We start from the raw sequence: 23,418 nt of genomic DNA, 5'->3' as shown, positions 1-23,418 counted from the left end.
ATATAAAGCCGCGCCGGAAGCGGACGACCTCCCCTTACCAACATGGCGGCGCTGAGCAAGCTGTTCACTCGCACCAATGGCTCTGCCGCGGCAGCCGCTTTCATCGCCTGCTACCTCCTCTCCCGACGCCGCGGCCAGCGCAAACCGCCCAAGTACGTGCGATTGCCGCCACCTCGCGCTCTGTCTGCGGCGCTTCTCGGTATCCCGTCGTCGGTAAATCGATGCGAACGTCACTACCAATGGGTCTCGGACAGCAGCCCAAGTGTCTTTGGAATTCGTAGTTTGCATGTGCGGCGCTGCAGCACGATTGGCTGCGCGCGCGTCGCGTGATGGCGGCCTCGCGACCTGATTGGTCGACGTTTGACGCGCCGGGTTCCCCTGTGGGGAGCTGCGCGCCTAAGCGCTGTATGGAATGCAAAGGCTCCAGTTGACCTTAGGTGAACGTGCGTGCGAGTCTTTGAGTTGACATAAAACTACGCGTGTATAGTTCGTAACGTTGCTCGCACATACGTATCTAAGGCATTTGTGTTGGGTGGTGGGGGGGGAGACATTTACATTGCAAAAAAAAATAGGTGCGGTTTTTGTGAACTGTGTTAGGTTTTATTATACAATCTGTGTTAAGGGTCACGGGTTGAAATTTCGTGTTGGTTACAATATTGAGCTGGAATCAACTTCGCCTGGTTGGTGTAGGTGTGTCATGAGCTCTCACTGTACAGAAAGTGCGTCAGTCATGCAAGATGTACTACTGTACCCTGCGGCTCGTTAATTAGCGGTGTCAACTGGTAATTTGGTTGAAAGGGGTATTAACATGGCTAATGGAAGCCATTCGTTTAGAATACGGTACAATCAATGTCAACGTGGTTAAATAAAGGACGGCAAAAAAATCGACAAGGTTAAATAAAGTACACGATTAAACCAGGTGAGGGTCCATTGAAATGGGGCCCTCATCTGGTTTAATCATTGTAGCGAATATGCATCTCTGGACTCGCACCTACCTCACGAACGTCAATCACAAGGGATATAACCTCAAATGATACCTGGTTAAATCAAGGACACCTCAACAGAATTTCAACGGGCCCTCACCTGGTTTAAAGAAGGTAACGACACTAAATCGAATGTTTTTTTTCCCCGAGGAATGTCCCCTTAGGATATCCAGAGCACAGTGTGTTCCCTATAAATATAATTCACCGACTCTGCCTCCCTGAAATCACACGAAGTGTAAGGCAAAGATTAATTCGATGTTTGACAAGTGCAGGATCCCCCCCCCTCCTCTGGCTCTGATTCTGAACTATAAAAAACGCCCCCTACAGTTTGCATTGTGACTCGCAGTACGTGTCCTGCGAATCCTGTCATCGTCTTTGAAACCCATTGCTAATTTGATTTGACCCATTATCATCAGCATCATTAGCAGCATCAGCAAACAACAATTTGTTCAGCTGCAGTAAAAAAAACACCGTTGTAAACACCATCGCGAACAGCTATAGCAGCAGAATCGGGAGCAACAGTCATCATCATCCCCTATGTGGTGGTAAAGTAAATAGTATCACTTTGTGGGAAGTCACCAGTGTTCTTCCAGTGTATCGACCGAGCTCAAATCGTTGCTCTTTTGATTATTGGAGACACTTTGAATATTTTGAAGGCTCGTAAAGTACAAGAACATATATATAAACCATAATGTGATGCCTTTGCTGTTGATAACACGACAGGTAATAAACATTTTGTCTTTCTTTTTCTAGGAAAGATGGTGATGGATTTGCAATTGTTGTCAATTCGGTAAGACTCTTCCTTAGGAAGTTCACAATGGCCGTGTCTGAGACACTGAGCTAGCACTACTGCGAATGTGGATTTGATGTTTGGGTCTCTCTCACTTGAAGCGTAAATGTCGTGGTTGAGGTATTGAAATTGAGTGGGAAAAAGCACACGAATGACTTCATAGGTGCTTCCTAACAGCACTCATTCCAACAACTCCCACAGGCTAAATTAAGGTGTTGTGTGCATAATTGATGATGGCGGTGATCATGTTGTGTTGTTTAACAGAGTTTTTTCGTGCAGTTTACTTTTTACACGCTGCCAGACAGTTCATTTTGGTTTCATACTTCATTGGGTTTACAGAACGTTGGTTTCATCCCCTCATGTAGACTTGCATATACACTTTTTCTTTACCAAGCACATTGTTATCTCATCTCTGTTATGTAAGCCCATCATTCTATGGCAGCTTACATTAGCTCCCAGTGCAGTCAGTCTTCCTCTCTTGAACTACAGGCATAATCGTATATTTATAGCTTGAAGAGCAGAGGCATGGTGCATGCCTGGTCAGCTGTCTCGCATTGTCACGGTTTGCACAATCGCAAGCCAGCACATTAAATGGCAGCCTATGAAACCGGTTCTCCTATTCCTTGCACTGCATCTCGGCCAGTGAGATCTGCCTTGATTTTTCTCTTGGGTGGCGACCACACCCAACGTTGGTTATCCCATGGGTTACCCCATTTGATGGCGACAGGTATGGTGTTCCTCTACCTTGTCACATGGTGGTTGTGAGCATGATGATGGTGGTGGTGGTAGTAGTGATGGTGGTGGTGGTAGTAGTGATGGTGATGATGCAAACGGGACTTGTCCATGTGTCTGTGTGCAGAAGGATGGCAAGAGAGAGAGGGCAGCTGTTGACAAGGCATTTTTTGGCCGAATTTGGCAGATTTTGAAAATCATGGTGCCTGGGATGCTTTCTAAGGAGGTAAGAGTTTAGATGTTGTTATTGTTATATGAAAGTGATATGAAATGTGTGTGCAACTGTCAGTCATCTCACTCGGCTAACCCCTTAACACCTCAGTTTGACCCTTGACTTGCCTCCAAGTGCACCTGGCTTGGCACAAGTATGCTGGTGAAATCACCACTGATTAGTAGAAAATGACAGTCATTGTTTTTCTGGGTGTGGATACGCTATGTGCTAAAATGTGTGTGATCGTTAACAGCACTTTCCCCAACAGTCTGTTTAAAGGTTGTATGGGTGTCTGTGTATGTAATATAGTATGTGTCTGCACATGTACAGACACACATACTATTTGACAAATTGTTACGTGGAGGTCATTATTTGTAAAAAAAAAATTTGCGTTTTTTCATTCTTGTTTGAATTATCTAGTTTATACTGTCGTTTTTATAGTACTGGTCGCTCTTTCAGCGAAAATATAATGACATATCATTTGGATATGCTTGTATCATAAGTGTCAATGTATTTTAATAAATGCAGTGAAGCATCATTACATTTCCAATGCGTACGCATATAGTTTACATCCATACCCAGATCCACACATTAACTGTGCATACACATGCAGACAAAAATACAGTTACATCTAGACACGCACACATACATATCCATATATACAGAGATATGCAGTCATGCACCAAAATGCATATGCACATACACAGAAATGGGAACGTGTGCGACCTTTGTGTAGGCATAGTTGTGTGTGTCTTATCAGTCGCACAATTTAGTGAGCGAGATGTTCTGTCAACTTACAGCCTCTAAATGATAAGAAAGCTCTCCACCCCTAAAAGCTAGCTGTTAAGTTCACAATGGCTGTCTCAGATGTATAATGCCTTCAATGGTGAATGGTGATGGAGTGTTGTTGGTGCAGTGGTTATCACTGCACTCAGAACCCAGTGACTTGAGTTTGATTCCTGGCCACAGTTAACAACAGTGACGAGTGATATGTCAACTGCTCCTAGGTTTACCCCCCCCCCCTCACCAACTCACACTGACCAGTGTGGTCAAGGATGGTGATATAAACCCCATTATGGATAGGCATGGAGAGGGGAAGTCATATCCAGCAGTGGATTGGCAAAGGGCTGCACATTAATGTGAAGATCATAAAGGCCATGTTGACAATGCTCCACCAGCACCACTGATATCCTGGGTTTGGGTTTACACATGCCTCTCTTGGGAGTTCAAAATGGCTCTGTTTGAGACTTTGAGCCAGCGCCACTAAAATCCTGGCTTCACAGAGATTGTAAAACCCCTACAGGGATCCTAGGTATTAATATGCTGACTAATTAAACCAAATCGCCGTGTTTCATGAGTTTAGTGTCACAACCTACCTGATCACTAATGACTGGAACAAAACAAGAAAAATGGCATCCTGATCTTCATTATTTCAATAGTAAATCTTGTTTTTTATTTAACCAAGCCCAGCTCTTGAGAGATAAAATTTGTATGACCGACACTTGGTGAACAACTTGTTATGGGGTGTTAATAAGTGCCCTCTAATTTGGGGTGAGGGGTGGCTCTTGAAGGCGAGACTCCTATTGAAGTGGCGATGATGGTAATCGGCTGAATCGACTCCGACCAGGGTTTGAACTCAACCTTCCAACTTGTGAGTCAAGTACTCAGACCACAGTGACACCAAGCTAAATTTGAAAGACAATACATCAAAAAATTATGACTTTATTTTAAAACCTCATGTTCCTCGATTTAATGAACGTTGCCCTCCATTGCCCCTGAACCCTCCCTATTGAACTTTGCCCAATGCTGACCTGTCTCCTCTCTCCCCCCTCATTCTTCCCCTACCACCCCCCCCAATTCCTCCTCCCCCATTCCTCTCCTAAACCATCTCGCCTCACTCCCTCCCTGATTCAACCTCCCAACCCACGTGACCTGGTTAAGACAATGTATCTGGTTATGGTGGCGGCAACTTTGGTGGCCCGGACCTACTGCGACGTGTGGATGATTGAGAACGGGACAATGATTGAGAGGTAAGGGAGTTACTCCGGTGATAGTGATGAGGAGGATAATAATGATTATGAAGCTGATGTTGCTGTTGATGACGGTGATTGTGATGGTGATGATATTCATGAGGGCGACGATGTTTATGTTTCTTATGAACAGGTTCAAATAAGTAAAGATAATTTTAGTAATTTTGTAATCTTTGTCAGTGCAATTCCTGTTAAAATTGTACAGTGAATGGGGGGCATAAGCCTGGTACTCATATTTAAAAATATATATACTGTAAATGGGAGGTAAAAGGCACGTGATCAATGATGCGTTCTTTCTTTCCACAACTACACATTTGAATAGCAGTGAGCTTATATTTGTGTTTTTATCCTCTGAGGGTATACAGATGCATGAGATGTATTGCAGAATGAAGCTGCAATATGATTACAATTGTATTCTGTTCACATAGAAATATGGCCAATAAGGCACAACAAAGATGAGTTTATTTTTTAATAGACTGTTCCCACACTTTTTTGCTAGCAACTCCTCATATATGCTTAGTTCCTACTTGACCTGGCATTCAAAATCAGCACCTCAACACAAGCATTGTTGCTTAGACTTGAAGCATCTTTCCCACCACTTCTGTTGTCATCACAAACATGGCCATATCTTGATTACCGCAGATCCACAATTTTTTTTTACTTTAAATACAGGTGCCACCATAATTTAACCTTATTATTTCAAGAAATGGCATGTGTCCTTACACCCCATAACAGCTCTCCGCTCTTGGATTGAAAATTGGGGCAAGTCTGTCATCTAGTGGAAAAATCTTGAGAAAAAGTTATGCGAGTACCGGAGTCAAGCTCCATTATGTACAACTTTTTTTTACTGACATTGCAGTGATATAAGTGATATCATTGTTAAAGTTTTATATATTGCAATACCTTCATATAAACGAATGTGGTGATGCTGATACTGTCTGGTAATTGATTAAGATGATTAAGAGGTGGTGGTTGGGTGGCTCAAGCGGCCAGGACAAGGAGCTGTCACCGTTGCAGTCCCAGGTTAAATATTGACAGCCACTCGTCATTAAACAGGTTCTCAAGTGGTCGTGCGTGGATGGCCTCGACTCAGTCACCAATGACTGCACAAAAACCTTGACGTTTTTTTATTTACTTAATTTGGAAACATTTCAACTGAAAATTTAAAAAGAGCAATTTTATTGTCATGCGTACATTTTTTCTCTGAAGCAAGGTGTTTAGGAAAGTGCGCACCTTGTGTGTGGATAAATAGGGTGACTTGAGAGATCTCAGAAGTAGTTCTGTGATATTGGACTCTGCGGGCCATTCTCGAGCACAGGCTCATGCACAGTGTACCGTGAGGAGTGCCAAATGGACATTTCGTCTCATCACATGAAGATAGTGGCACAATTTGAATAAAATTGTCGAAAGAGACAATTGTTAGTGTTGCTTAAGTCAGCTTTTTATCTTAGTGTCTGTGGTTACCACCTGAAACCATCATTCAACCAACAAGACACGACAACAACGATGGTGTCAAAAGCACTGCATGTTAAGCTTTTCCCTTTGGGAGTTAGGCCAAAACATGACCAAAAGGATTGCGTTAACACTTTGTGTGGTCTTCCATCCCGTGATTCTCTCTCGTTCCATTCTATTCGATAGCGGAATTATCAGCCGGAATACAACAGTTTTCAGGAGACATCTGTTTAAGTTCATATCAGCGATGCCGATGGTAAGATAATTAAAATATACAAAAAAAAGAAAGTTCTGCTCGCCTGTAAGGTTTGGTTGTGGATTGTGATGTTTCATGTTTTTCATGTTGGGTTTAAATGGCGATGTGGATTTTTACAACAATATCATTAATGTCAGCCTCGGAAGATGACGCCACAAACCCACTTAAATACGAGCCTCATTTTAAAAAGGCCTCTCGAAACCAAAACTAGACATCGCTTCTTCACCCTCCATAAAGAGTTGTCTGCTGTGTGTCAGTCATCTGATATCATTGGTGACCGAACTAAGACCTGATGCGACAACCTGATTTAACCATGGGCGGCTAAGACCAGGATTCATAATTAGGACCTCAAAGGTGCCAACACATTGTTTGAAATGCCCTTCATGAACGGCCTCAGACTCAGGGCTCAAACCCAAGATCTCTAGAACTCTCCTTGTCATTGATATGGCCTTTATGATACCCCCGAGACAGAAAGGTGTTCCCAGGCCCAGGCATCGAGTGCTCCTGGCTCATTACGATTTAAGAACCTCTAACGTTGCCATTGTAAATCTGGAAATTTAACACATTCACATTTCTTAAATATCTTTTATCTAAAGATGGATGTCTGTCTTGCCAGCATAGCATAACAAATGTGTACTAGAAAAGGTGATTTTGCCAGTCGAGGTTGGCCATTATGAAACCCAGCATGGAAATCCTGCTCGTATCGTGTTTGCGCATGTTTTTTTTGAGAAAAAAAAAGATTTTCGCTGTTCAGCTTACAACCCAGAATCAGAATATGTGTTTATACTGGAGGAATCCGATGAGCTATAAAGCTCTTTTTCACAGATGTCCAGTAGGGGTGGGTCAGAACGTTACATCAACAACACAACTATACAAAAACATGATAGGAGTGCAGAGTAAAAGAAAAGGTAAACAAATTGCCTAAACACATACAAATGAAACTAAACCATCCCCATCCTACCAGGCAATCTGGGCTGGTGTCAAGGCTATGGGTTAATGTTATGTACAATTGTTGTGGATGTGGGTTCAATACAAATTCCATTCCCATTGTGTTTATATGCAGCTAATCTCCAATAGCTTTCATATAATTTAGAAAATTGAGAGACTGAAGGTGTGATTTCACGTTGAGGCTGTAGGGTAGTTGTTGAGGCTATGCGTTAATGTTATGGATAATTGTTGATTTGATTTTATGTCGTGCCATGATGGCTGGGTTATCTTTGGGTTGTGTCTTATTTTAAGAGCAAATTTTTATCGCTGAATGTCAGGGAACTGTTACTGAACAGTGAAATGTCGATCTGGGTTCAGGGAAGGGTGGCTGCTTTTTTGAATGATGCTGCCCTACCCCCTTCGCTCTTCACTTCTGATTCATTTGGTGTTCTTCACACACCTTGGTTAACTTTCACTCATTCGCTTCTTCGCTCTACTTCACCCCCCCCATCCCTCCCATCCCTCCCATCCCTCCCTCCCCTCGGTCTCCCCGTGCATGGCTTGGTGGCTTTAGTGCTATCATTGGGAGGAGTATGGGGCTGTTCAAGAAATACCTCCTCAACTTCATGTGGGCAATGCCTCTTGTAAGTGTGGTTACAGACTCACTCAGTGACTCACTGACCCGTCCACTTATTTTCCACCTTGCTTAACCATTCACTTACTCCCTTGCACCCGATAACTCACACATTCACACATGCACTCACTGCCACGCTCATTTGATCCTGCTCACTCAATGGCTCGTTAATCCGCTCACTCACTTTCTCACTCCCCACACTCACACACCCCCACTTATTATCTCAACCACTCGCTTGCTTGCTAACCTGTCTGTCCGCTTGCTCATCAGTTACTCGATCACCCACTCATTCACACCAACTCACTCACCAACTCACTCGTCTTCCTACTCATCACCCATGAAATGTGCCTGTTTCTATGCTTTTGCGCCAGGGTGTTTTATTAAGTAAAGAGGCTTTTAGAACTCCCATAGCATGTCAGTGTGATTTTAGTAAAAATTGCTTCGTAAATGGGGAAGAACCTTGGAAAGCATGTGCAATGTGATTGGTCTCACACGTGCATAATTGCTCATTAGAGCACGGTGCAAAGACATGCAAAATTTACTTTAGAATTAACTGCAATATGATGAACATCTGTATGAATTATGGCAGCCTTTACAAATGTTATTGCAGCTGCAAACAGGACGTGAGCATACTGCTGCTACCATTGCGTGTAAAGAAGTTGATTGTTGGGTGGCGAAGTGGGTAGTAATTCGGCATAAATCAGCGGTCTATGGCATAGGTGTAGGAGCAGTTAATTGGACAGTTCATTAAATAATGTGTCCAAAGACCCTTTTGACTCTGAAAGAAGATGTACGTGGAAGGCAGCTCTACAGGAGGCTGAGAGCATTTGTGCAGTCACCACACAAAGAGCAACCAGGAGACTTCTCTGCTTTTGGCATTAGGTGAATTGGCAAAGGCTGTACATGAACATGCAAACTAATGTCCTCTGAAAAATAATTGTTGCCTCTTTGCTTACTGAAACGCCCTCGTATTTACTGTTGAATGTAATTTGGTGTACTTATGAGCAATGTAAAATCTAGCAATCTTCAGGTTCAACAATTGAAATAGTACGCCATCTTAATCATGGCCTTTATAACCAATGGTGTCCATGACAACCTTAACACATAAAAGCCATCATTCATATGAGCACAATGAAATGTGCATGCATGTGCTCATAAGCTTTGTGAAATCTAACATTGCTTATGAGAACTAACAAATGAACTAGGGTGTTTCTGCCATGCCCCATGATTATTGATGCTATGAAGGCCATGGTTGCGCTTGCATACAGTGTGGAGTCTGATGGCTTACTATTACAGATCGCAGTTGTCAACAACCTGCTAAAGTTCGGGCTCAATGAGCTGAAGCTGTGCTTTCGATCCCGGCTTACTCTGTACCTCTACGAGCAGTATCTCAAGTAAGTAGAGACCCACACCCACCATTGGCCAGAAGAGATATACATTCTCCGTCAGTAAGCTAGAGACCCATGATGTTGACAAGCAGTCACCCTCTTACTCGCCATTGGTAAGCAGTGACTAACATATGACCATTAGTTTTTGGTATAACTATGATCGTAAGCAGCGAGGCCAGAGTTTATTTGAGTGAGCACTCAGACTTTACTTGCCACCAGTAATATCTAGAATGTACTATTGGTGAGGAATTGCTTCCATTAATGATCAGTTACCCATGATTGCCGAGGAGTGAAATGTACTCATCACTGTAACGATCAATACTTAACGCTTACCCATAAGTACATCCCTATACCATTAAATGCTGAAATGGTAAGTTGATACCGTACTATTTGCACCAGACAATTTTCACCTATTTCATGCAGTGTTGGGAACTGCTTAGTGAGCTGCATTTATTCACAGTATGAGTACAGTGCAGTGTGACTGTAACATGATGTCTCATGTGAAAGTACTCTTGAGTGTAGAGTGTGTATCGTGATGTTCATACAGTTAGTGCATACAGTGTGACGTGGTTTCAGTTGACACAAACCAACCTTAGCATGCAGCGCACGTACAGTGCATATACTATGTACAGTTTTCATTTGGCACATTTGTTGTGCTGTCCATACGGTTCGCGCATACAATGCTCATACAGTGCTGTGTTCCGTGCTAGTGGCCACACGTACTACAAGATGGGGAACCTGGACAATCGCATCGCAAACGCCGACCAGCTGCTCACCCAGGATGTGGAGAAATTCTGCAACAGCGTAGTTGATCTTTACTCCAACCTGAGCAAGGTGAGGGAAGGCTGACTTGTCGACTCACCCATTGAACGATTCACGAGCTCACTCAATGATGTGCAACGACGACGACTCAAACTCACTCTGTAACTGACGAACACTCGATCACTGAATGACTCCCAAACATAAATACTCTCTCGATGCCTCACATACATGAACACTCTCAATGACTCTCGAACAAGCTCAATTATTTCCACACTCATTGACTCGGGAAGTTAAACACTTGCTCATTCACTCACACCCATTCGCTCACTCTTTTTTTTTCATATAACCACTTATGAACTCACCCGATCACTTGCTTGTTTGTTCACTGGTGCATTCACCAACTCATCCACTCGGTAGCCATCCTTTCAGGATACCTGCTGAGCCTATAACCCACACTCACTCACCCTGTTACCCAATGTATTGCTTGTTTTCTCTCACACCCCCACTCATTCATTCACTCACTTTGTTACAGCCTCTACTGGACATCGCTCTCTATGTGTTCCGGCTGACGAGTGCCATTGGAGCTCAGGTGAGCGTGAACTCTAATCCACAATCTCTGGCAATATGCCTGGCCTATGCTGGTGTTTTCAGTATATGTGTGTTTGCATGTGTGTTTGTACATGTCGAAAATGGTTGGCAGAGTGGGGAGCACAGGTGGTGTATCTGTCGGTCATCTCAGTCAGTCAACCCACAACACCTGAGTCTGTCCCGACACCTGTCAGTGAGCCTTTCAACGTGATCACCTCAAAGTGCATCTAGCCTGGCACAAGCGCTGTGGTGACGTCACCACCATATGGCAACAAATGGCGGCAGTTCTGTGTGTGAATATTTACATGTGTTGTGGACGGGCGTAGTGGTTTAGCACACTGGGCTACGAACCGTGAGACCTGAATTTTATTCCCGGCCTTGGCCCAACATCCGTGGCGAGTGATATCTGAACTGGTCTTGGGGTTCCTCTAGATCAACTCAAACTTACATGAGTACCCGGTGTGTTGTGTAAACAAAGGTGATGTGCGTGGTTGCAGCCACGCCAATCTCTCATGCTCATCTGCCTTAATGAGTTGCTCGCAAACAAAACTCTCCCGAACATTCTCTGTCGGCTAACATAATCTGTAGGCAATGACTTGACACAAGGGCTGTACATGTATATATGTTTGTATTACCGCACACGCGCGTGTGTCTGTTTGCATGTGTCTTTGTGTATATGCTGTACGTTTGTGCCTATGTATGCAGGGCCCGTGTGCAATGCTCTCGTACCTCATGGTGTCGGGGCTGTTCTTGACGAGGCTGCGTCGCCCCATCGGGAAGATGACGATGACGGAGCAGAGATTCGAGGGCGAGTACAGATACGTGAACTCGCGGCTCATCACCAACAGGCAAGGACCCCATATCACCATAAGCACAAGCAGCATCACCATCAGCAAGCCAGAGCAACAACAGCAGCATCTTCGTCATCATCATCAATAGCATCAGCAGTATCATTGGGTGCAGCGTATTTATTGTTATAATTGGCAATAGCAGCAATATCAGCAATAACAGCAATTTCATTTTTGATATCATTTAGTATCGTAATCAGCAGTAGCAGTTTTTGAAGCATCAATAATTATATGATCAGTCACAGCAGTAGAAGTATCAGTTGTAGCAGCATTTTCATTAAAGAGAATAGCACCAGCATCACCATCAGGAGCAGTAGCATCAGCAGCCATAACAGCAGCATCAGCAAATGTATCATCTTCATTATCATTATCAGCACAAGTAGCATTAATGTCAGCAGCAGCATCATCAGCAATGAGCTTCGCCATCAATATCTTCATTAATATTATTGGTATCATTGTTGTCAAAAATATCACCACGATCATCATCAGCATCGTCATCATCAGCAGTATTTTCATTATCATCAGCATCATCTCCATAATTTTGATGTGTCGATGTGTGTGCGTGACTTTTTACTCTACAGTGAGGAGATTGCTTTTTACAATGGCAACAAACGAGAGAAAACGACCATCAAGAACACGTTCAAGCGGCTGGTGAGATGGTTTCTTTCACCACTCCGACCACCATTATTACATCAGCAGCACCACCATTACTGTTATCAGTGAACATTACCACAACTACTACCACCTCCACTATCACCACCTGCAACACCATAACCACCTTCAATGTCTCGTAGACTCGATGCGCGTCTCAAACTTAAATCCTACAGTGCTATGTGTGTTGTGCTCATTGTGTTGGGTGTTTTTTGGTTTGTAAATTGTGTCTTTGTGTTCCCAGGTCGATCATCTGCACAATTTCATTGTGTTTCGCTTTTCCATGGGCATTGTGGATGACATCATCGCCAAATGTGAGCCATGTTTAAAAAAGCAATAACAATTCTATGAAAACCGCAAAGAATCATGGCAAACACCCACCATGCTTTGCAGGACTCCTGGAGCCAAGTCCCATTCAAGACTAATCCTTGGACCCAGTCTTCTGGAGTCGAGTTTTGATCAATACTCCAATCCTAAAAAATATCTCCTGCAGCCAGTTTTGGAGACGGTGTGTGTGTGTGTAAAACACTGCACTACAATCACTATGAGCTCAGTTCAATTCCCAGCCATGGATATCATCAGTGGAAAGTGGTATCTGAATTATTCCTTGGTTATGTCAACTCTAAATTAGTACATAGTGAAGTGTGTGAATGTTGGCACAGGGGAGACAAAGGTGGCTGGGTATGTTGCTTGCTACACCACCCCCTCTAGCATGGTGCAGGGTCTCACAGGTGCTCGTGAATAGAAGATGCCCTAACAGTCGATAAGGCATTAGGGGATCTGTCACTGTGGATCTCTAACTGTACAGTGTGTATGTGTTTTTATCTGGGGAGTGGTGGTACAATAGTTTTCACACTGCTATAAACCTAGTGACCTGCATTTGATTCATGACCATGGCTGTAGTCAGAAGTAAATGATATGTGAACCAGTCCTGACCTCCGTTCGATACTCAGTCTTGAATGAATACCTGGTGCGATGTGTAAATGTGCACTGGGGAGACAAAAGGCGGCCTTCTCGTGTGTTCAGCCAGCTTTAATAGATGTTCGTCAACAACACTTGCCCCAAATGTCTGGAAGGCTATGCTGGGATCTCTGCTTTTTGTTTTGCATATGTTGTATATATCCATAGAAACGGTTGTATTTGTGTGTGTGTATGCACCAGATGTTGCCACGGTGGTGGGTTACCTGGTCGTGAGTCGTCCCTTTCTGGAGCATAACAACCCTCGCCACCTCACCAGCAGCCATGCCGAGCTGCTGGAGGTGAGAGACATTCACCATGGATTGTGGTGACCGGTTGGCGCGGGAGTATCATAATGGTCATGTCAGAGGCGCTGAACCGCTGCTCCCCCGAGCACTTGGGTTTGAAACGTGATTTTTGGTCACCCATAATTAAACCAGGTTGTCATGTGTGTCGTGAAGTTGATGTCTTGACCCAGTCACCAATGATTAGTTTCTCGATTCTTTCGAGCCCAGATCCAAATGCTGCGATTTATGAATACAGGATAATCCATGGTGACTAAAGCCTCTTTGTGGAGCGTAAAGGGGAGATAGGCTTTATAAAGATGATGCTCCTTTTGAAGTGGATGCCAGTGGTTTTTTTTAGAAGTCTGTGTGCCTGTCTTCATATCTGTGTGTCTTTATGTGTAAATATCTTCATCTGCCGTGAATATAAGGTGTTAAGATGTTTAAACATTAAATAGACACCAGTTACAAGGTGTCACGTTTACGTAGCCACACAAGCTTGTGGTGAAGAATGCGAATACATTTTTGCTTTGACAATGTATGCATTGTCCTTGCAATTGATTGGTCTGCACGAGAGACAGCCTCCTTAATGGCATTGTATTGCTCGTCCTAGACCAGGGCCATCAAAAGAAGCACTACAAGGACAATGCAATCGCAAAACAATTATCACTTTCAAAATGTGTGCATTGTTCTTGAAACTGATTGCTCTGCGCCAGAGACAGCTTTCTTCATGGCATTGGCTTGCTCGTGCTAGACCAGGGCTGCTAAAATAGCAGTACAAGGATTATGTAATCATCCTTGTGCTGCTATCTGTTTATAATTCTGCTTGTGTGGGTGTGTTGTCTGTATGCCTATGTCTTTGTGTCTGTGTGCCTGCCTGCTTGACCGGCTACAGGATTACTACCAGAGTGGAAGGATGTTGTTGAGGATGTCTCAAGCACTGGGTCGGATTGTTTTGGCTGGAAGAGAAATGACCCGACTTGCTGGGTATAAACACAATGCTGCATATCGCGAGCACTAACCAACCCCTTACGCAAGCCCATAGCCAAAGCACTCGTCTTAAAATTAGCTGATTCCCATAACGCGAACACGAGCCCATAGGTTTATCCCTCACCCTAACACTAATCCTGCTGCTAATCCATAGCCTAAACCGGACCATGACACTTAACACTTACTCTGTCCCTGACCAAACACTCTCACTAGCTTCATCACGTGTCCTTCATGATAACCATCACATTTACGTAACTATTATGAACCTGAAAACCGTCATTATGAACCTGCTCAGAGTAAGATAAACGTGCAGACCTGGGACACGAACCCAGGTCCTCGGCAGCGCTGTCTCATTGTATCAGATATGACCATTATGAACCCGCTGAGAGAGTGAGAATTGCACCCAGAGTCAGGGCTCAAACCCAGCTTTTTATTGCTCTCAGGTTCACCGCTCGCATAACGGAACTCATGCAGGTGCTGAAGGAACTGAATGCTGGAAAATACGAACGGACGATGGTGACATCGCACGATCGAGGTGATTCCTTGACCGTTTGTACGTGTGAGCGTATTGTGTGTGAGTGTGTGAGCTGTACCACCTGGGTTATACTCTCAGCTGTGGTTAATACGAGTGATAGTTGAACCTTTTTGGGCCACCCGTATGTCAGCTCATCCTTAATTGATCACCTGATGCATTGTGTCAGGATTAGCACTGGGAAGATGAAACTCGGCTGAGCCTGATTCTGGCCACACTATCAGAGGTCGCAATCGGGTACCCGATACCCGGCTACCCGTACCCGGCCGGGTACAGATACAGGTATGGGTATCCGTTTGCGACCGTGGTGCGGCCAGGTACGGGTACGGGTAGGCCGTGAGTCACTGGTGAGTCACCGTTTGTCACTCATTTCCCAACGTCTTGTCTATTCTCACAATTCAAGTTCCTAGAACCAACCCACCCGCACCTGCAAAATGGCTTCATCCCAGAGGTCGCAATCGGGTACCCGTACCCTACCCGATACCCGGCCGGGTACGGGTAGCCGGGTATCGAGTAGGGTACGGGTACCCGATTGCGACCCTGTTGCGGCCGGGTACGGGTAAGGAATCAAAACCCGTTTGCGACCTCTGCACACTATCCCTCATGTCATGCCAGCCTGAATATTCGACCACTGAGAATGATTTTCACAATAGTTTGTAATGGTAAAATGGGAAAACTGCCTTCACATTTGTGTGTATGTTCATCTGCATGCATGTGTGCATATGTAAGCTTACTATGTATTTACTGTCTCATTTATACCGTCTCTTCTGTACCGTCTGCACACTTTGTACTATCATTGTCTTGTTCTTGTCTGTAATGTTTAATATGTTCTGTCTTTACGCGCTAATTTGTTTCGTCTCATTGTGTGTGTAACTGTGTGTGTAGGTACGGGAATAATATCTGTCTGTCGTGTGCGCGCGCGTGACTATGGGTATGTGTGTCCCCTTTGTGAGGGCGTATATCTACGTGCGTGCATTTCACCAAGTGTGTGTGCATATAACCAAGTGTGTGTGTGTGTGCGTGTCTGCATGTGAGAAGGCGCCTCTCAAGAGGAGACGGAACCACTTGTTCCTGGACGAGGACAAGTCATCCTCACCGACCACATCATCAAGTGAGGGCTTAACACAGTTCATGAAGGAACCTGCTATGAGCCAAGGCTCGTGACTGCATCTCCAGAGTTAGTAGGGTGTGTGTGTGCATTTCTGTGTTTTTATTTGTGTAGGGGGGGGGCAGGTGAGGCTGGGGTACAGTAGTTCATGCACTGCGCTATAAACCCAGCGACCTGAGTTCGATTCCCAGCAATTACTAATATTGGAGGCGATTATCTGAACCTCTTCTGGGCCTTCCTTTGGTCGACTCAGTCTTCATTGAATACCTTGTGCAGTGTTTAAACATCAGCACTGGAACGACAAAGGCAGGCAGATGTTGTGTTGGCCACCCACCCCTTCAGGTGCTATGCTGGCCTTCACATGTGCTCGTTAACAGCACTTGTCCCAATTGTCTGTTACAGGCTATATGAGGGATTTCTGTCTTTGTGTCTTTCTGAATGTATATCATCATTTGCCATGATCAATCCACTGTTTGGTGAAGGCCCTCCCACACCGTTGTCATCGCTCATGATCGTACAATGATTAATATAGAATTTATGAGTGTGTTATACGTGTGTGTATGTGTATATTTTGGTATGCATAAGTTCGTGTCTCGCTGTGCTACAGGTTTGAACACGTCCCATTGGCCACCCCTAACGGAGACGTCCTCATCAAAGACCTCTCCTTCGAGGTCTCCTGATACATTATCACATTCAGCAGGACAGGGTTAAGTGTCAGCGTTAGGGTGAGTAGTTAGTTTTAGTGTTATTTTTAGGGGTAAATAGTTGTGGTTATTGGTAAGGTAGTGTCCCAGTTATAGTTTATAATCGGGATAGTTTAAGGGTTAAGGTTATAGTTATTAGTACAGTTAATGTACGGTTATTGCTAGGATTATGTTTATTATCAGGGATAATATAACGGTTATGGTTAGAATCGTGGTCGGGATTAATATTTTCACCTCTCTTTTGTGATGTGGTGTGCCAGTCCGCTTGAATCCATGTACTTATCTCACCCTTGACTGTCCCTTCCCTCCCAATGTCATGTGCAGGTGCGTTCTGGGACAAATGTCCTCGTTTGTGGCCCCAACGGCTGCGGGAAGAGTTCGCTCTTCCGAGTGCTGGGAGAGGTGAGTTTTACTTCCACATGACGCGTGTAACTTTCTCTCTTGAGGGGTTAGCTCCTCTATACCTTGGTGATCTGCTGAAACTGTATGCGCCTGTCCGGCAACTTCGATCCACCAAATCCTTGCACCTGAGTGTACCAATGACAAATCTGCGTTCAATGGGTGAATCGGTAGTCGGGCGCCTCGTTTGTAGAACGCCTAGCCCCAGACCGTTAGGGATGTTACGTCAGTCGAGGTTTTTAGGGCTCGTGTAAAAACAATTTTATTTTCTCTTTCATATCCATCTGTTTACGGTTGTTTGCCTCTTAGTTTTAGTGTTAAGGGGTTTTTACTGGGGTTCTGTTGTAAAACGCTGTGGGTCTTGTGTGAATGGTGTGATAAAAAACCGAGTTTTTCTTGTTTTATTTGCCTTGTCAGGATCATAATGGTTAATCAGACCCTGAGCCAGCACCAGAGGTTCTTGATTCAAACCCTTATGAAGCCCTCTTTGATGAGGGCTTCATAGTTGCTGTGCCAGACACTGAGCTATCACAGCTGAGGTACTGGGGTCCCTGAATCTGCATGTCTCTTTTAAGGGTGGTTCACAATAGCTCTTTGGGGAGACACTGAATCGACACTGATGAGTTTGAGCCCTGGGTCTGAGTGTTTCCTCAAAGGGTTTGTAATGGATATACTATGTTAAAAATGGACACTAGCAGAACTGGGGTAATGCTTGTCTTTCTCTCTTATGAATGGGCATCAGGTTAACAGTGGCTATGTAGGAGACACTGAGCCAGAAATACTGAAGTCTTCATTTCAGCCAAACACCGACCACAAAGTGTCATTGTTGGTGTTTGTTGGTGTTACAGCTTTGTCTCTTTGTTTTCCCCAGCTGTGGCCCTTATTTGGAGGATCTCTCACCAAACCAGAGATTGGAAAGCTCTTTTACGTCCCACAGGTACTGAATAATTCATTATTTGTTCGTGAGAACCTTTACGGGGCCTGTGGTTAGCACACTCAACTCTCACTCCAAAGGTTGAAAAATTAAATCCTGGTCCGTATCATCATCATCAGCATCCTCATCATCTTCACAACCATTGGCAACAGCAGAATCATTAACATCAGGACGATCAGCATTGTAACATCAACTGTATTATTGCTTGCATTATCAATGTCATCAGAATCATTAACATCATGATTAGAAAAACAATTTACGGAGTGGATTAATTGAGAAGCGCACACTTTGTGAAGTGTCAACATTGGTCATCATCCCATTGAGATGCTGATATCCAAAATAGGAATGTGGATTTGTTGGTTGGGAGAAGAATGCGGTTGCAATTGAATTGTTTATGGGTTTTCTGCTATCACAGAGGCCGTACATGACCCTCGGAACCCTGAGGGACCAAGTGATTTACCCTGACTCACCTGAAGACCAGCGGGAAAAGGGCGTCTCTGACAAGGTGATGGTGGTGGTGGAGACAATGGCGGTTTTTCTGATTTTTTTTTCGTCATGGTGGTGATCTTGGTGATGGTGGTGGGTGAGCCTTTGATATTTCACATGACCTCAGTAAACCTAGCATGGCACAAGCACCGTGGTGATGTCACCGCCACTTAGTGGTGAACGGTGGTTGTTGTTGAAGTTAATAATGGTGGTTCTATTTGTAATAGTGTAGTCCTGATGATGGAAATAATGATGTTGGTGGTGATGATATTGGTAGTTGTGGTGTTGATCATGACACTGATTGTCATGATGATGCTGCTTTTATTGATGATGTTGATAATGTTCCTGCTACTGCCCCCCTATACTCCTGCTTTTATTGATGCAGGTCCTCAAGGACTACTTGGACAACGTGCAACTTGGTCACATCCTGGATAGGGAGGGAGGCTGGGATAGCGTTCAGGACTGGATGGACGTACTGAGTGGTGGAGAGAAGCAGCGAATGGCCGTAAGTGTGTGATTTTTCCACACGCTTTCTCCCATAAACCTGTAATGCCAAGGTGTGGAGGCTGCACATTTTGTTAGCCTTCCCACATTCCTCATCTGTCTCCCAGGCCCCCTTTCTCGCAGATTTCTCTGTCTTCATCTTCCCATTGTCCCCTTCATCATGGCCACCCCTCCATTTGAGTCTTCCTATAATCCCCCACTACCTTCTTGCAATCCCCTATCAGTTCCAATTTTTAACAATATTGTTTCCCACAATCCCTCCTTTTCTACAATCCCCCTCACCCATATTACAATTGTTTTATTGACTGCTCCATCTCCCACCCTCCTCTTAACTCTATCCACAATGCCATTTATTTTTTTCCATGTTGCTCCTGTCGCTTCCCACGATGCCTTAGATGGCGCGCCTCTTCTACCACAAGCCGCAGTTCGCTATCCTGGATGAGTGCACGAGCGCAGTGAGCGTCGATGTTGAGGACTTCATCTACAGCCACTGCAAGAAGGTGAGTTGCAGCAGTAGTAGCTGCGGTGTCAGTAGTAGTGTTAACAAAGTGGCAGCATTTGGAGAACTGACTGCAACAGCAGTATAAACATAATTACCGGCAGTCGTGGCATTGGTAGCAACAGTAGTAACAGAAGTGTCAGTAACTATTGGAACATTAGTCACCTTAAAATCAGAAGTAGCAGCAGGTTATGCATTAGTCATGGTAAAAATCGTAGCAACAGCAGTATTATTTGCCACAGCAGCAGTAGTTACAGTATTAACCTTAGTAACAACACACGGCGTAGTAGAAGTCGCAAGTATCAGGAATAAAATCAGTAGCGGTAGCCATATCAGCAGTGGTAGCAGTATTAGTAACAGTCGTGTAGTATAAGCGCTAGAATCATAAGTAATAGTAACAGCAGCAAAAATGGTGGTTCTTATTGTATTGGTGTCAGCAGCAATAGTTTTAGCAGTTAACAGGTGTAGGCAGCTATAAACTAGTGCTAGTATTAAGGTTATGTGTGATGGCTCGTGCCATTGTTGGGGCGAGTGTTTGGGATCATCTCGGCCGTTTCTTCCTCTTCTCGGTCCCCAGGTTCACATTACGCTCTTCACAGTGTCTCACAGGAAATCACTCTGGAAACACCATGCCGTGAGTGATACCAACAGCACCAACATCATCGTCATCACCACATAACCAAAATCATTATCATCATCATTTCTGTCACCATCATCACTCTCACCGTCATCACTTCACTCTCACCGTAATTACTTTCCACTGTTGCTGTCATCACCATAATCAGCAACACCACAAACCATCACTGCTCGTCTTAACACCATCACTCACTACTGTACAATAAACAGCACCACCAAAATGTGTATGCATGTGTGGTTATATTTAATATATTTGGCATGTATGTGTGCCGTCGTGCTGTGCTAGCGACCTTTAATACGTCCACTCTAATAGCACTTGTCTCAAACCCTCCATAAAGGACAATATTAGTATTTATTTCATACTTACATTTTTATGTGTCGGGTGTATATTTATGAGTATATGCGTGTGTCTCTCACCAGTTTTACCTGCACATGGATGGACGTGGCAACTACGAATTCAAAGCGATCACTTCTGACACCGTGGAGTTTGGATCTTAGTCCTGTAATTCTTGAGTGAGTGAGAGTGGTCAATTAGAGACAGCTTTGGTGGGTTGCAGTGAAGGAGGTTGATATTGGTTGGGAAATGTGTGAGTGAGTGATTAGGTTGATCGTAGAGTGAGTAGGTGGGTGGATGTGTGTGTGTGGATAAAATTAGTTGAGTGGATCAGTGTGTGAGTGAGTAGTTGGGTTGGTGAGCAAGCAGTTGGGTGAATGAGTGAGTAAGAAGATCGGTGGGTGAATGGATGAGTGGATTGGTAAATTAATCAATGAGTGGGTAGGCGAGTGATTGGGTGGATTAATTGGTGAGTAAATTCAGTGCATGTCTTTGTGCTCATGAAACTTGGAACTGCAGGCTCCACAAGCCGAGCAATGGCCCATTTAGTCCAGGATCAGAACCTGGACCGAGGTCCACATTTCCATGCTCCATGAGGCTGTCTGGTCTCAGGCCCACTCGTCTTGTTTTATATTCTTCCCCTACCTTCGGTAGCCAGAGGGAAGGGAGTGGGGTTGAGAAACTGGAATATAATGTTCTTAGGAACATTTAATATAGGCATGGGTTATGTTATGCAATTCTGCAAAAATGTTTTGACACTTCAACCAAGGTAGGAAAGCATGAGAGTGTATCAATTTTGCCCATTTGTCTGTTCTTCTATCTTAACGTGGGGGAGGGAACGATAACTCTCGTAAAGCTTAATCCCTTATGTACGAAACTTTATAAAAAAAAATAGTTCTTAGACACTCACTAATTAAAACTGGCCAAATTGTGAATAAAGAGTTGTGCAAAACTTTGACAAAAATCCAGCACTTAAAGGATACGCCTTGGCGTTTGTGCCATAACGGCTGAGATTTGTGAGTGTCTCGCTTTCCCCCGCCTCAGGACGTCACATGTCATGAGGCTGCCTCCCCACCTGATATGTCATAATCCCACCCCCTCCACACACAGCTGAGAAGTTAAACTAAGCAGATGACATCAAGTACGCATTGGCCTGTCATACTCATTGACCCCTCCACTCATGCTGCATTCCAAAACCATGGGAAAGCAGACTGCAACCGTGCTAAGCAATTTCAAGAATGACTGAAAATGGCTTGGTTTTTGTCCCAATGTTTCAAGAAACATGCCACCATGGATTAACTTCCCCGATATCCTCCTTGCCCCCCTCTCTTTCCAGAAGAAGAGGAAGGATCAACATTTTTTTTGTAACTAGGTTTGTCGCATGGTTGGGTTAACTTGCACTGTCCCATTTTAAAATGTATCAAATTTGGAATTGTATGCTGTGACTTTATTAGAAAAACACAGCTGTGATTTTAACTTAGAAACATCAATCATGGAGCATTTATCTTCTACCTTTAAGCCCGTTATGTAACAACTCGGGTGAAAGAATGTAGATCCATTCGTAAATGGTGCCACATGGCTTACAAAATACGAGCTATGGCTTGGCATGGTAAGGGTAATTTGGGAATCCATGCCAAGCTCACTTGTCTGGCTGGCTAGCTTCCCAATAGTGATGGTATCGTTACGCAAATATTTTGTAACCGTGCCGAGGGGTTCAGGGTGCCAAGGTCACTTAAAGTCGAGTAGGCCTGGGAGGACCGTGTGTGGGAATTTGCGTTCATCGTTTCAGCCCCGATGGAGCACCACCGGATCAGTGCAGTTCCCAGTGCCCGTGTAAATGTTCCAACAATATGGTGCTGCTCTCATCACCACCATCCATGTCCAACACTGCTAGCATAATCATTGTTATGGATTTATAACCACTGTGGCAAAGGCATTTAATGGTTGAACACATTTTGGAGCCACTGCACAGCAAAGTGTGTTGAGGAAATAGGGTTATTTTAAAGACCAATTACTGTAGTAATTACTGTAGTTAGTGTTGGTACTTTTAATGAATGTGCAAATAAAGAATGTCCAATGCATTTAAACGAAATCGTCACTATGTACAGCATCAATACTGTATACTGTGCTGTGTAATACCTATTACCAGAATCCTTCACTTTTGCCATAATTATAATTTCCATAAATGTTTTCGGAAAAAAGTTTAATTATTTATTTTCAAAATAGCATGCAAGTTACACCTTGATGGGCAAGATTTCTCAATTTGCAGTTGCCTTGTCAATTATACAATGTCCCAGATTTACTCAAACTGCCCTATTTAATTATAGCTCGGATAATAATTTGCTAGTGCAAATGAAATGCAGTACTGATACAAAAAATATTACAACTTATTATTACTGTTAACTTTAACATCGCAAATGCGCGTGAATGTAATTTCAACCGATTCCTAACGTGTCGACAAAATGTTGATGTTGCTGTTGAATTAATTTGCAATAAAATGCTCATTAGAAACATTTCGTGGATGAGTAAATTATAGTGAGCGGGTGAGTGAGGTCCAAGTGAGTAGATTAGTGAGTGGGTATGCGAGTAAAATAGTCGAGTGATTAGATTGAGTGGGTTAGTTGGTTCGTGGTTGAGTGAGGATTACCAATGATTGGGTTAGTACAGGGGTCGGCAACCTACGGCTCCGGAGCCGCATGCGGCTCTTTACGGGCTGCCTCTTGACGATATGTACGTATGTACATAGATGCATTGCGGCTCTTGAAATACTGAATTTTGTACCGAATTGGAAAGAAATGG

The 23,418-nt window shown here is 44.0% G+C and overlaps 1 protein-coding gene across 4 annotated transcripts; it reads left to right on the top strand.

The window, feature by feature from the left end:
- ABCD3 (ATP binding cassette subfamily D member 3) lies at window positions 1–23,105 on the top strand. Of its 4 annotated transcripts, none has more exons than XM_078885193.1 (24): window positions 1–152; window positions 1,737–1,773; window positions 2,633–2,731; window positions 4,658–4,746; window positions 6,385–6,454; window positions 9,312–9,409; window positions 10,114–10,237; window positions 10,698–10,754; window positions 11,459–11,601; window positions 12,183–12,252; window positions 12,497–12,566; window positions 13,414–13,511; window positions 14,389–14,480; window positions 14,927–15,018; window positions 16,054–16,126; window positions 16,731–16,794; window positions 17,152–17,229; window positions 18,098–18,163; window positions 18,576–18,665; window positions 19,032–19,151; window positions 19,546–19,650; window positions 20,227–20,283; window positions 20,706–20,798; window positions 21,959–23,104. In XM_078885193.1, the coding sequence occupies exons 1-23, from the start codon at window positions 43–45 to the stop codon at window positions 20,781–20,783; spliced, it is 1,980 nt and encodes a 659-aa protein (XP_078741319.1). In that variant the 5' UTR covers window positions 1–42; the 3' UTR covers window positions 20,784–20,798; window positions 21,959–23,104. The 4 variants fall into 4 exon arrangements, with proteins under 4 accessions (XP_078741319.1, XP_078741312.1, XP_078741323.1 ...); XM_078885186.1 differs by having other exon boundaries at window positions 21,956–23,104; XM_078885197.1 differs by lacking the exon at window positions 6,385–6,454 and adding an exon at window positions 7,956–8,025 and having other exon boundaries at window positions 20,706–23,105.
- The last annotated feature ends 313 nt before the right edge of the window (window positions 23,106–23,418 follow it).

Source organism: Lampetra fluviatilis, chromosome 3 (genome assembly GCF_964198595.1).
Source record: "Lampetra fluviatilis chromosome 3, kcLamFluv1.1, whole genome shotgun sequence".
In the NCBI taxonomy this organism is placed as follows: Eukaryota; Metazoa; Chordata; class Hyperoartia; order Petromyzontiformes; family Petromyzontidae; genus Lampetra; species Lampetra fluviatilis.
This window is presented reverse-complemented; position numbering and strand designations above follow the sequence as displayed.

What these genes read in the sequence shown, in the direction of transcription:
- ABCD3 (XM_078885197.1), top strand. Translation starts at nt 43, where the DNA reads ATGGCGGCGCTGAGCAAGCTGTTCACTCGCACCAATGGCTCTGCCGCG. An exon ending in CGAGTGCCATTGGAGCTCAG is followed by an intron (nt 10,755 to 11,458) that starts GTGAGCGTGAAC and finishes CTATGTATGCAG; the next exon opens with GGCCCGTGTGCAATGCTCTC. An exon ending in AAAAGGGCGTCTCTGACAAG is followed by an intron (nt 18,666 to 19,031) that starts GTGATGGTGGTG and finishes TTATTGATGCAG; the next exon opens with GTCCTCAAGGACTACTTGGA.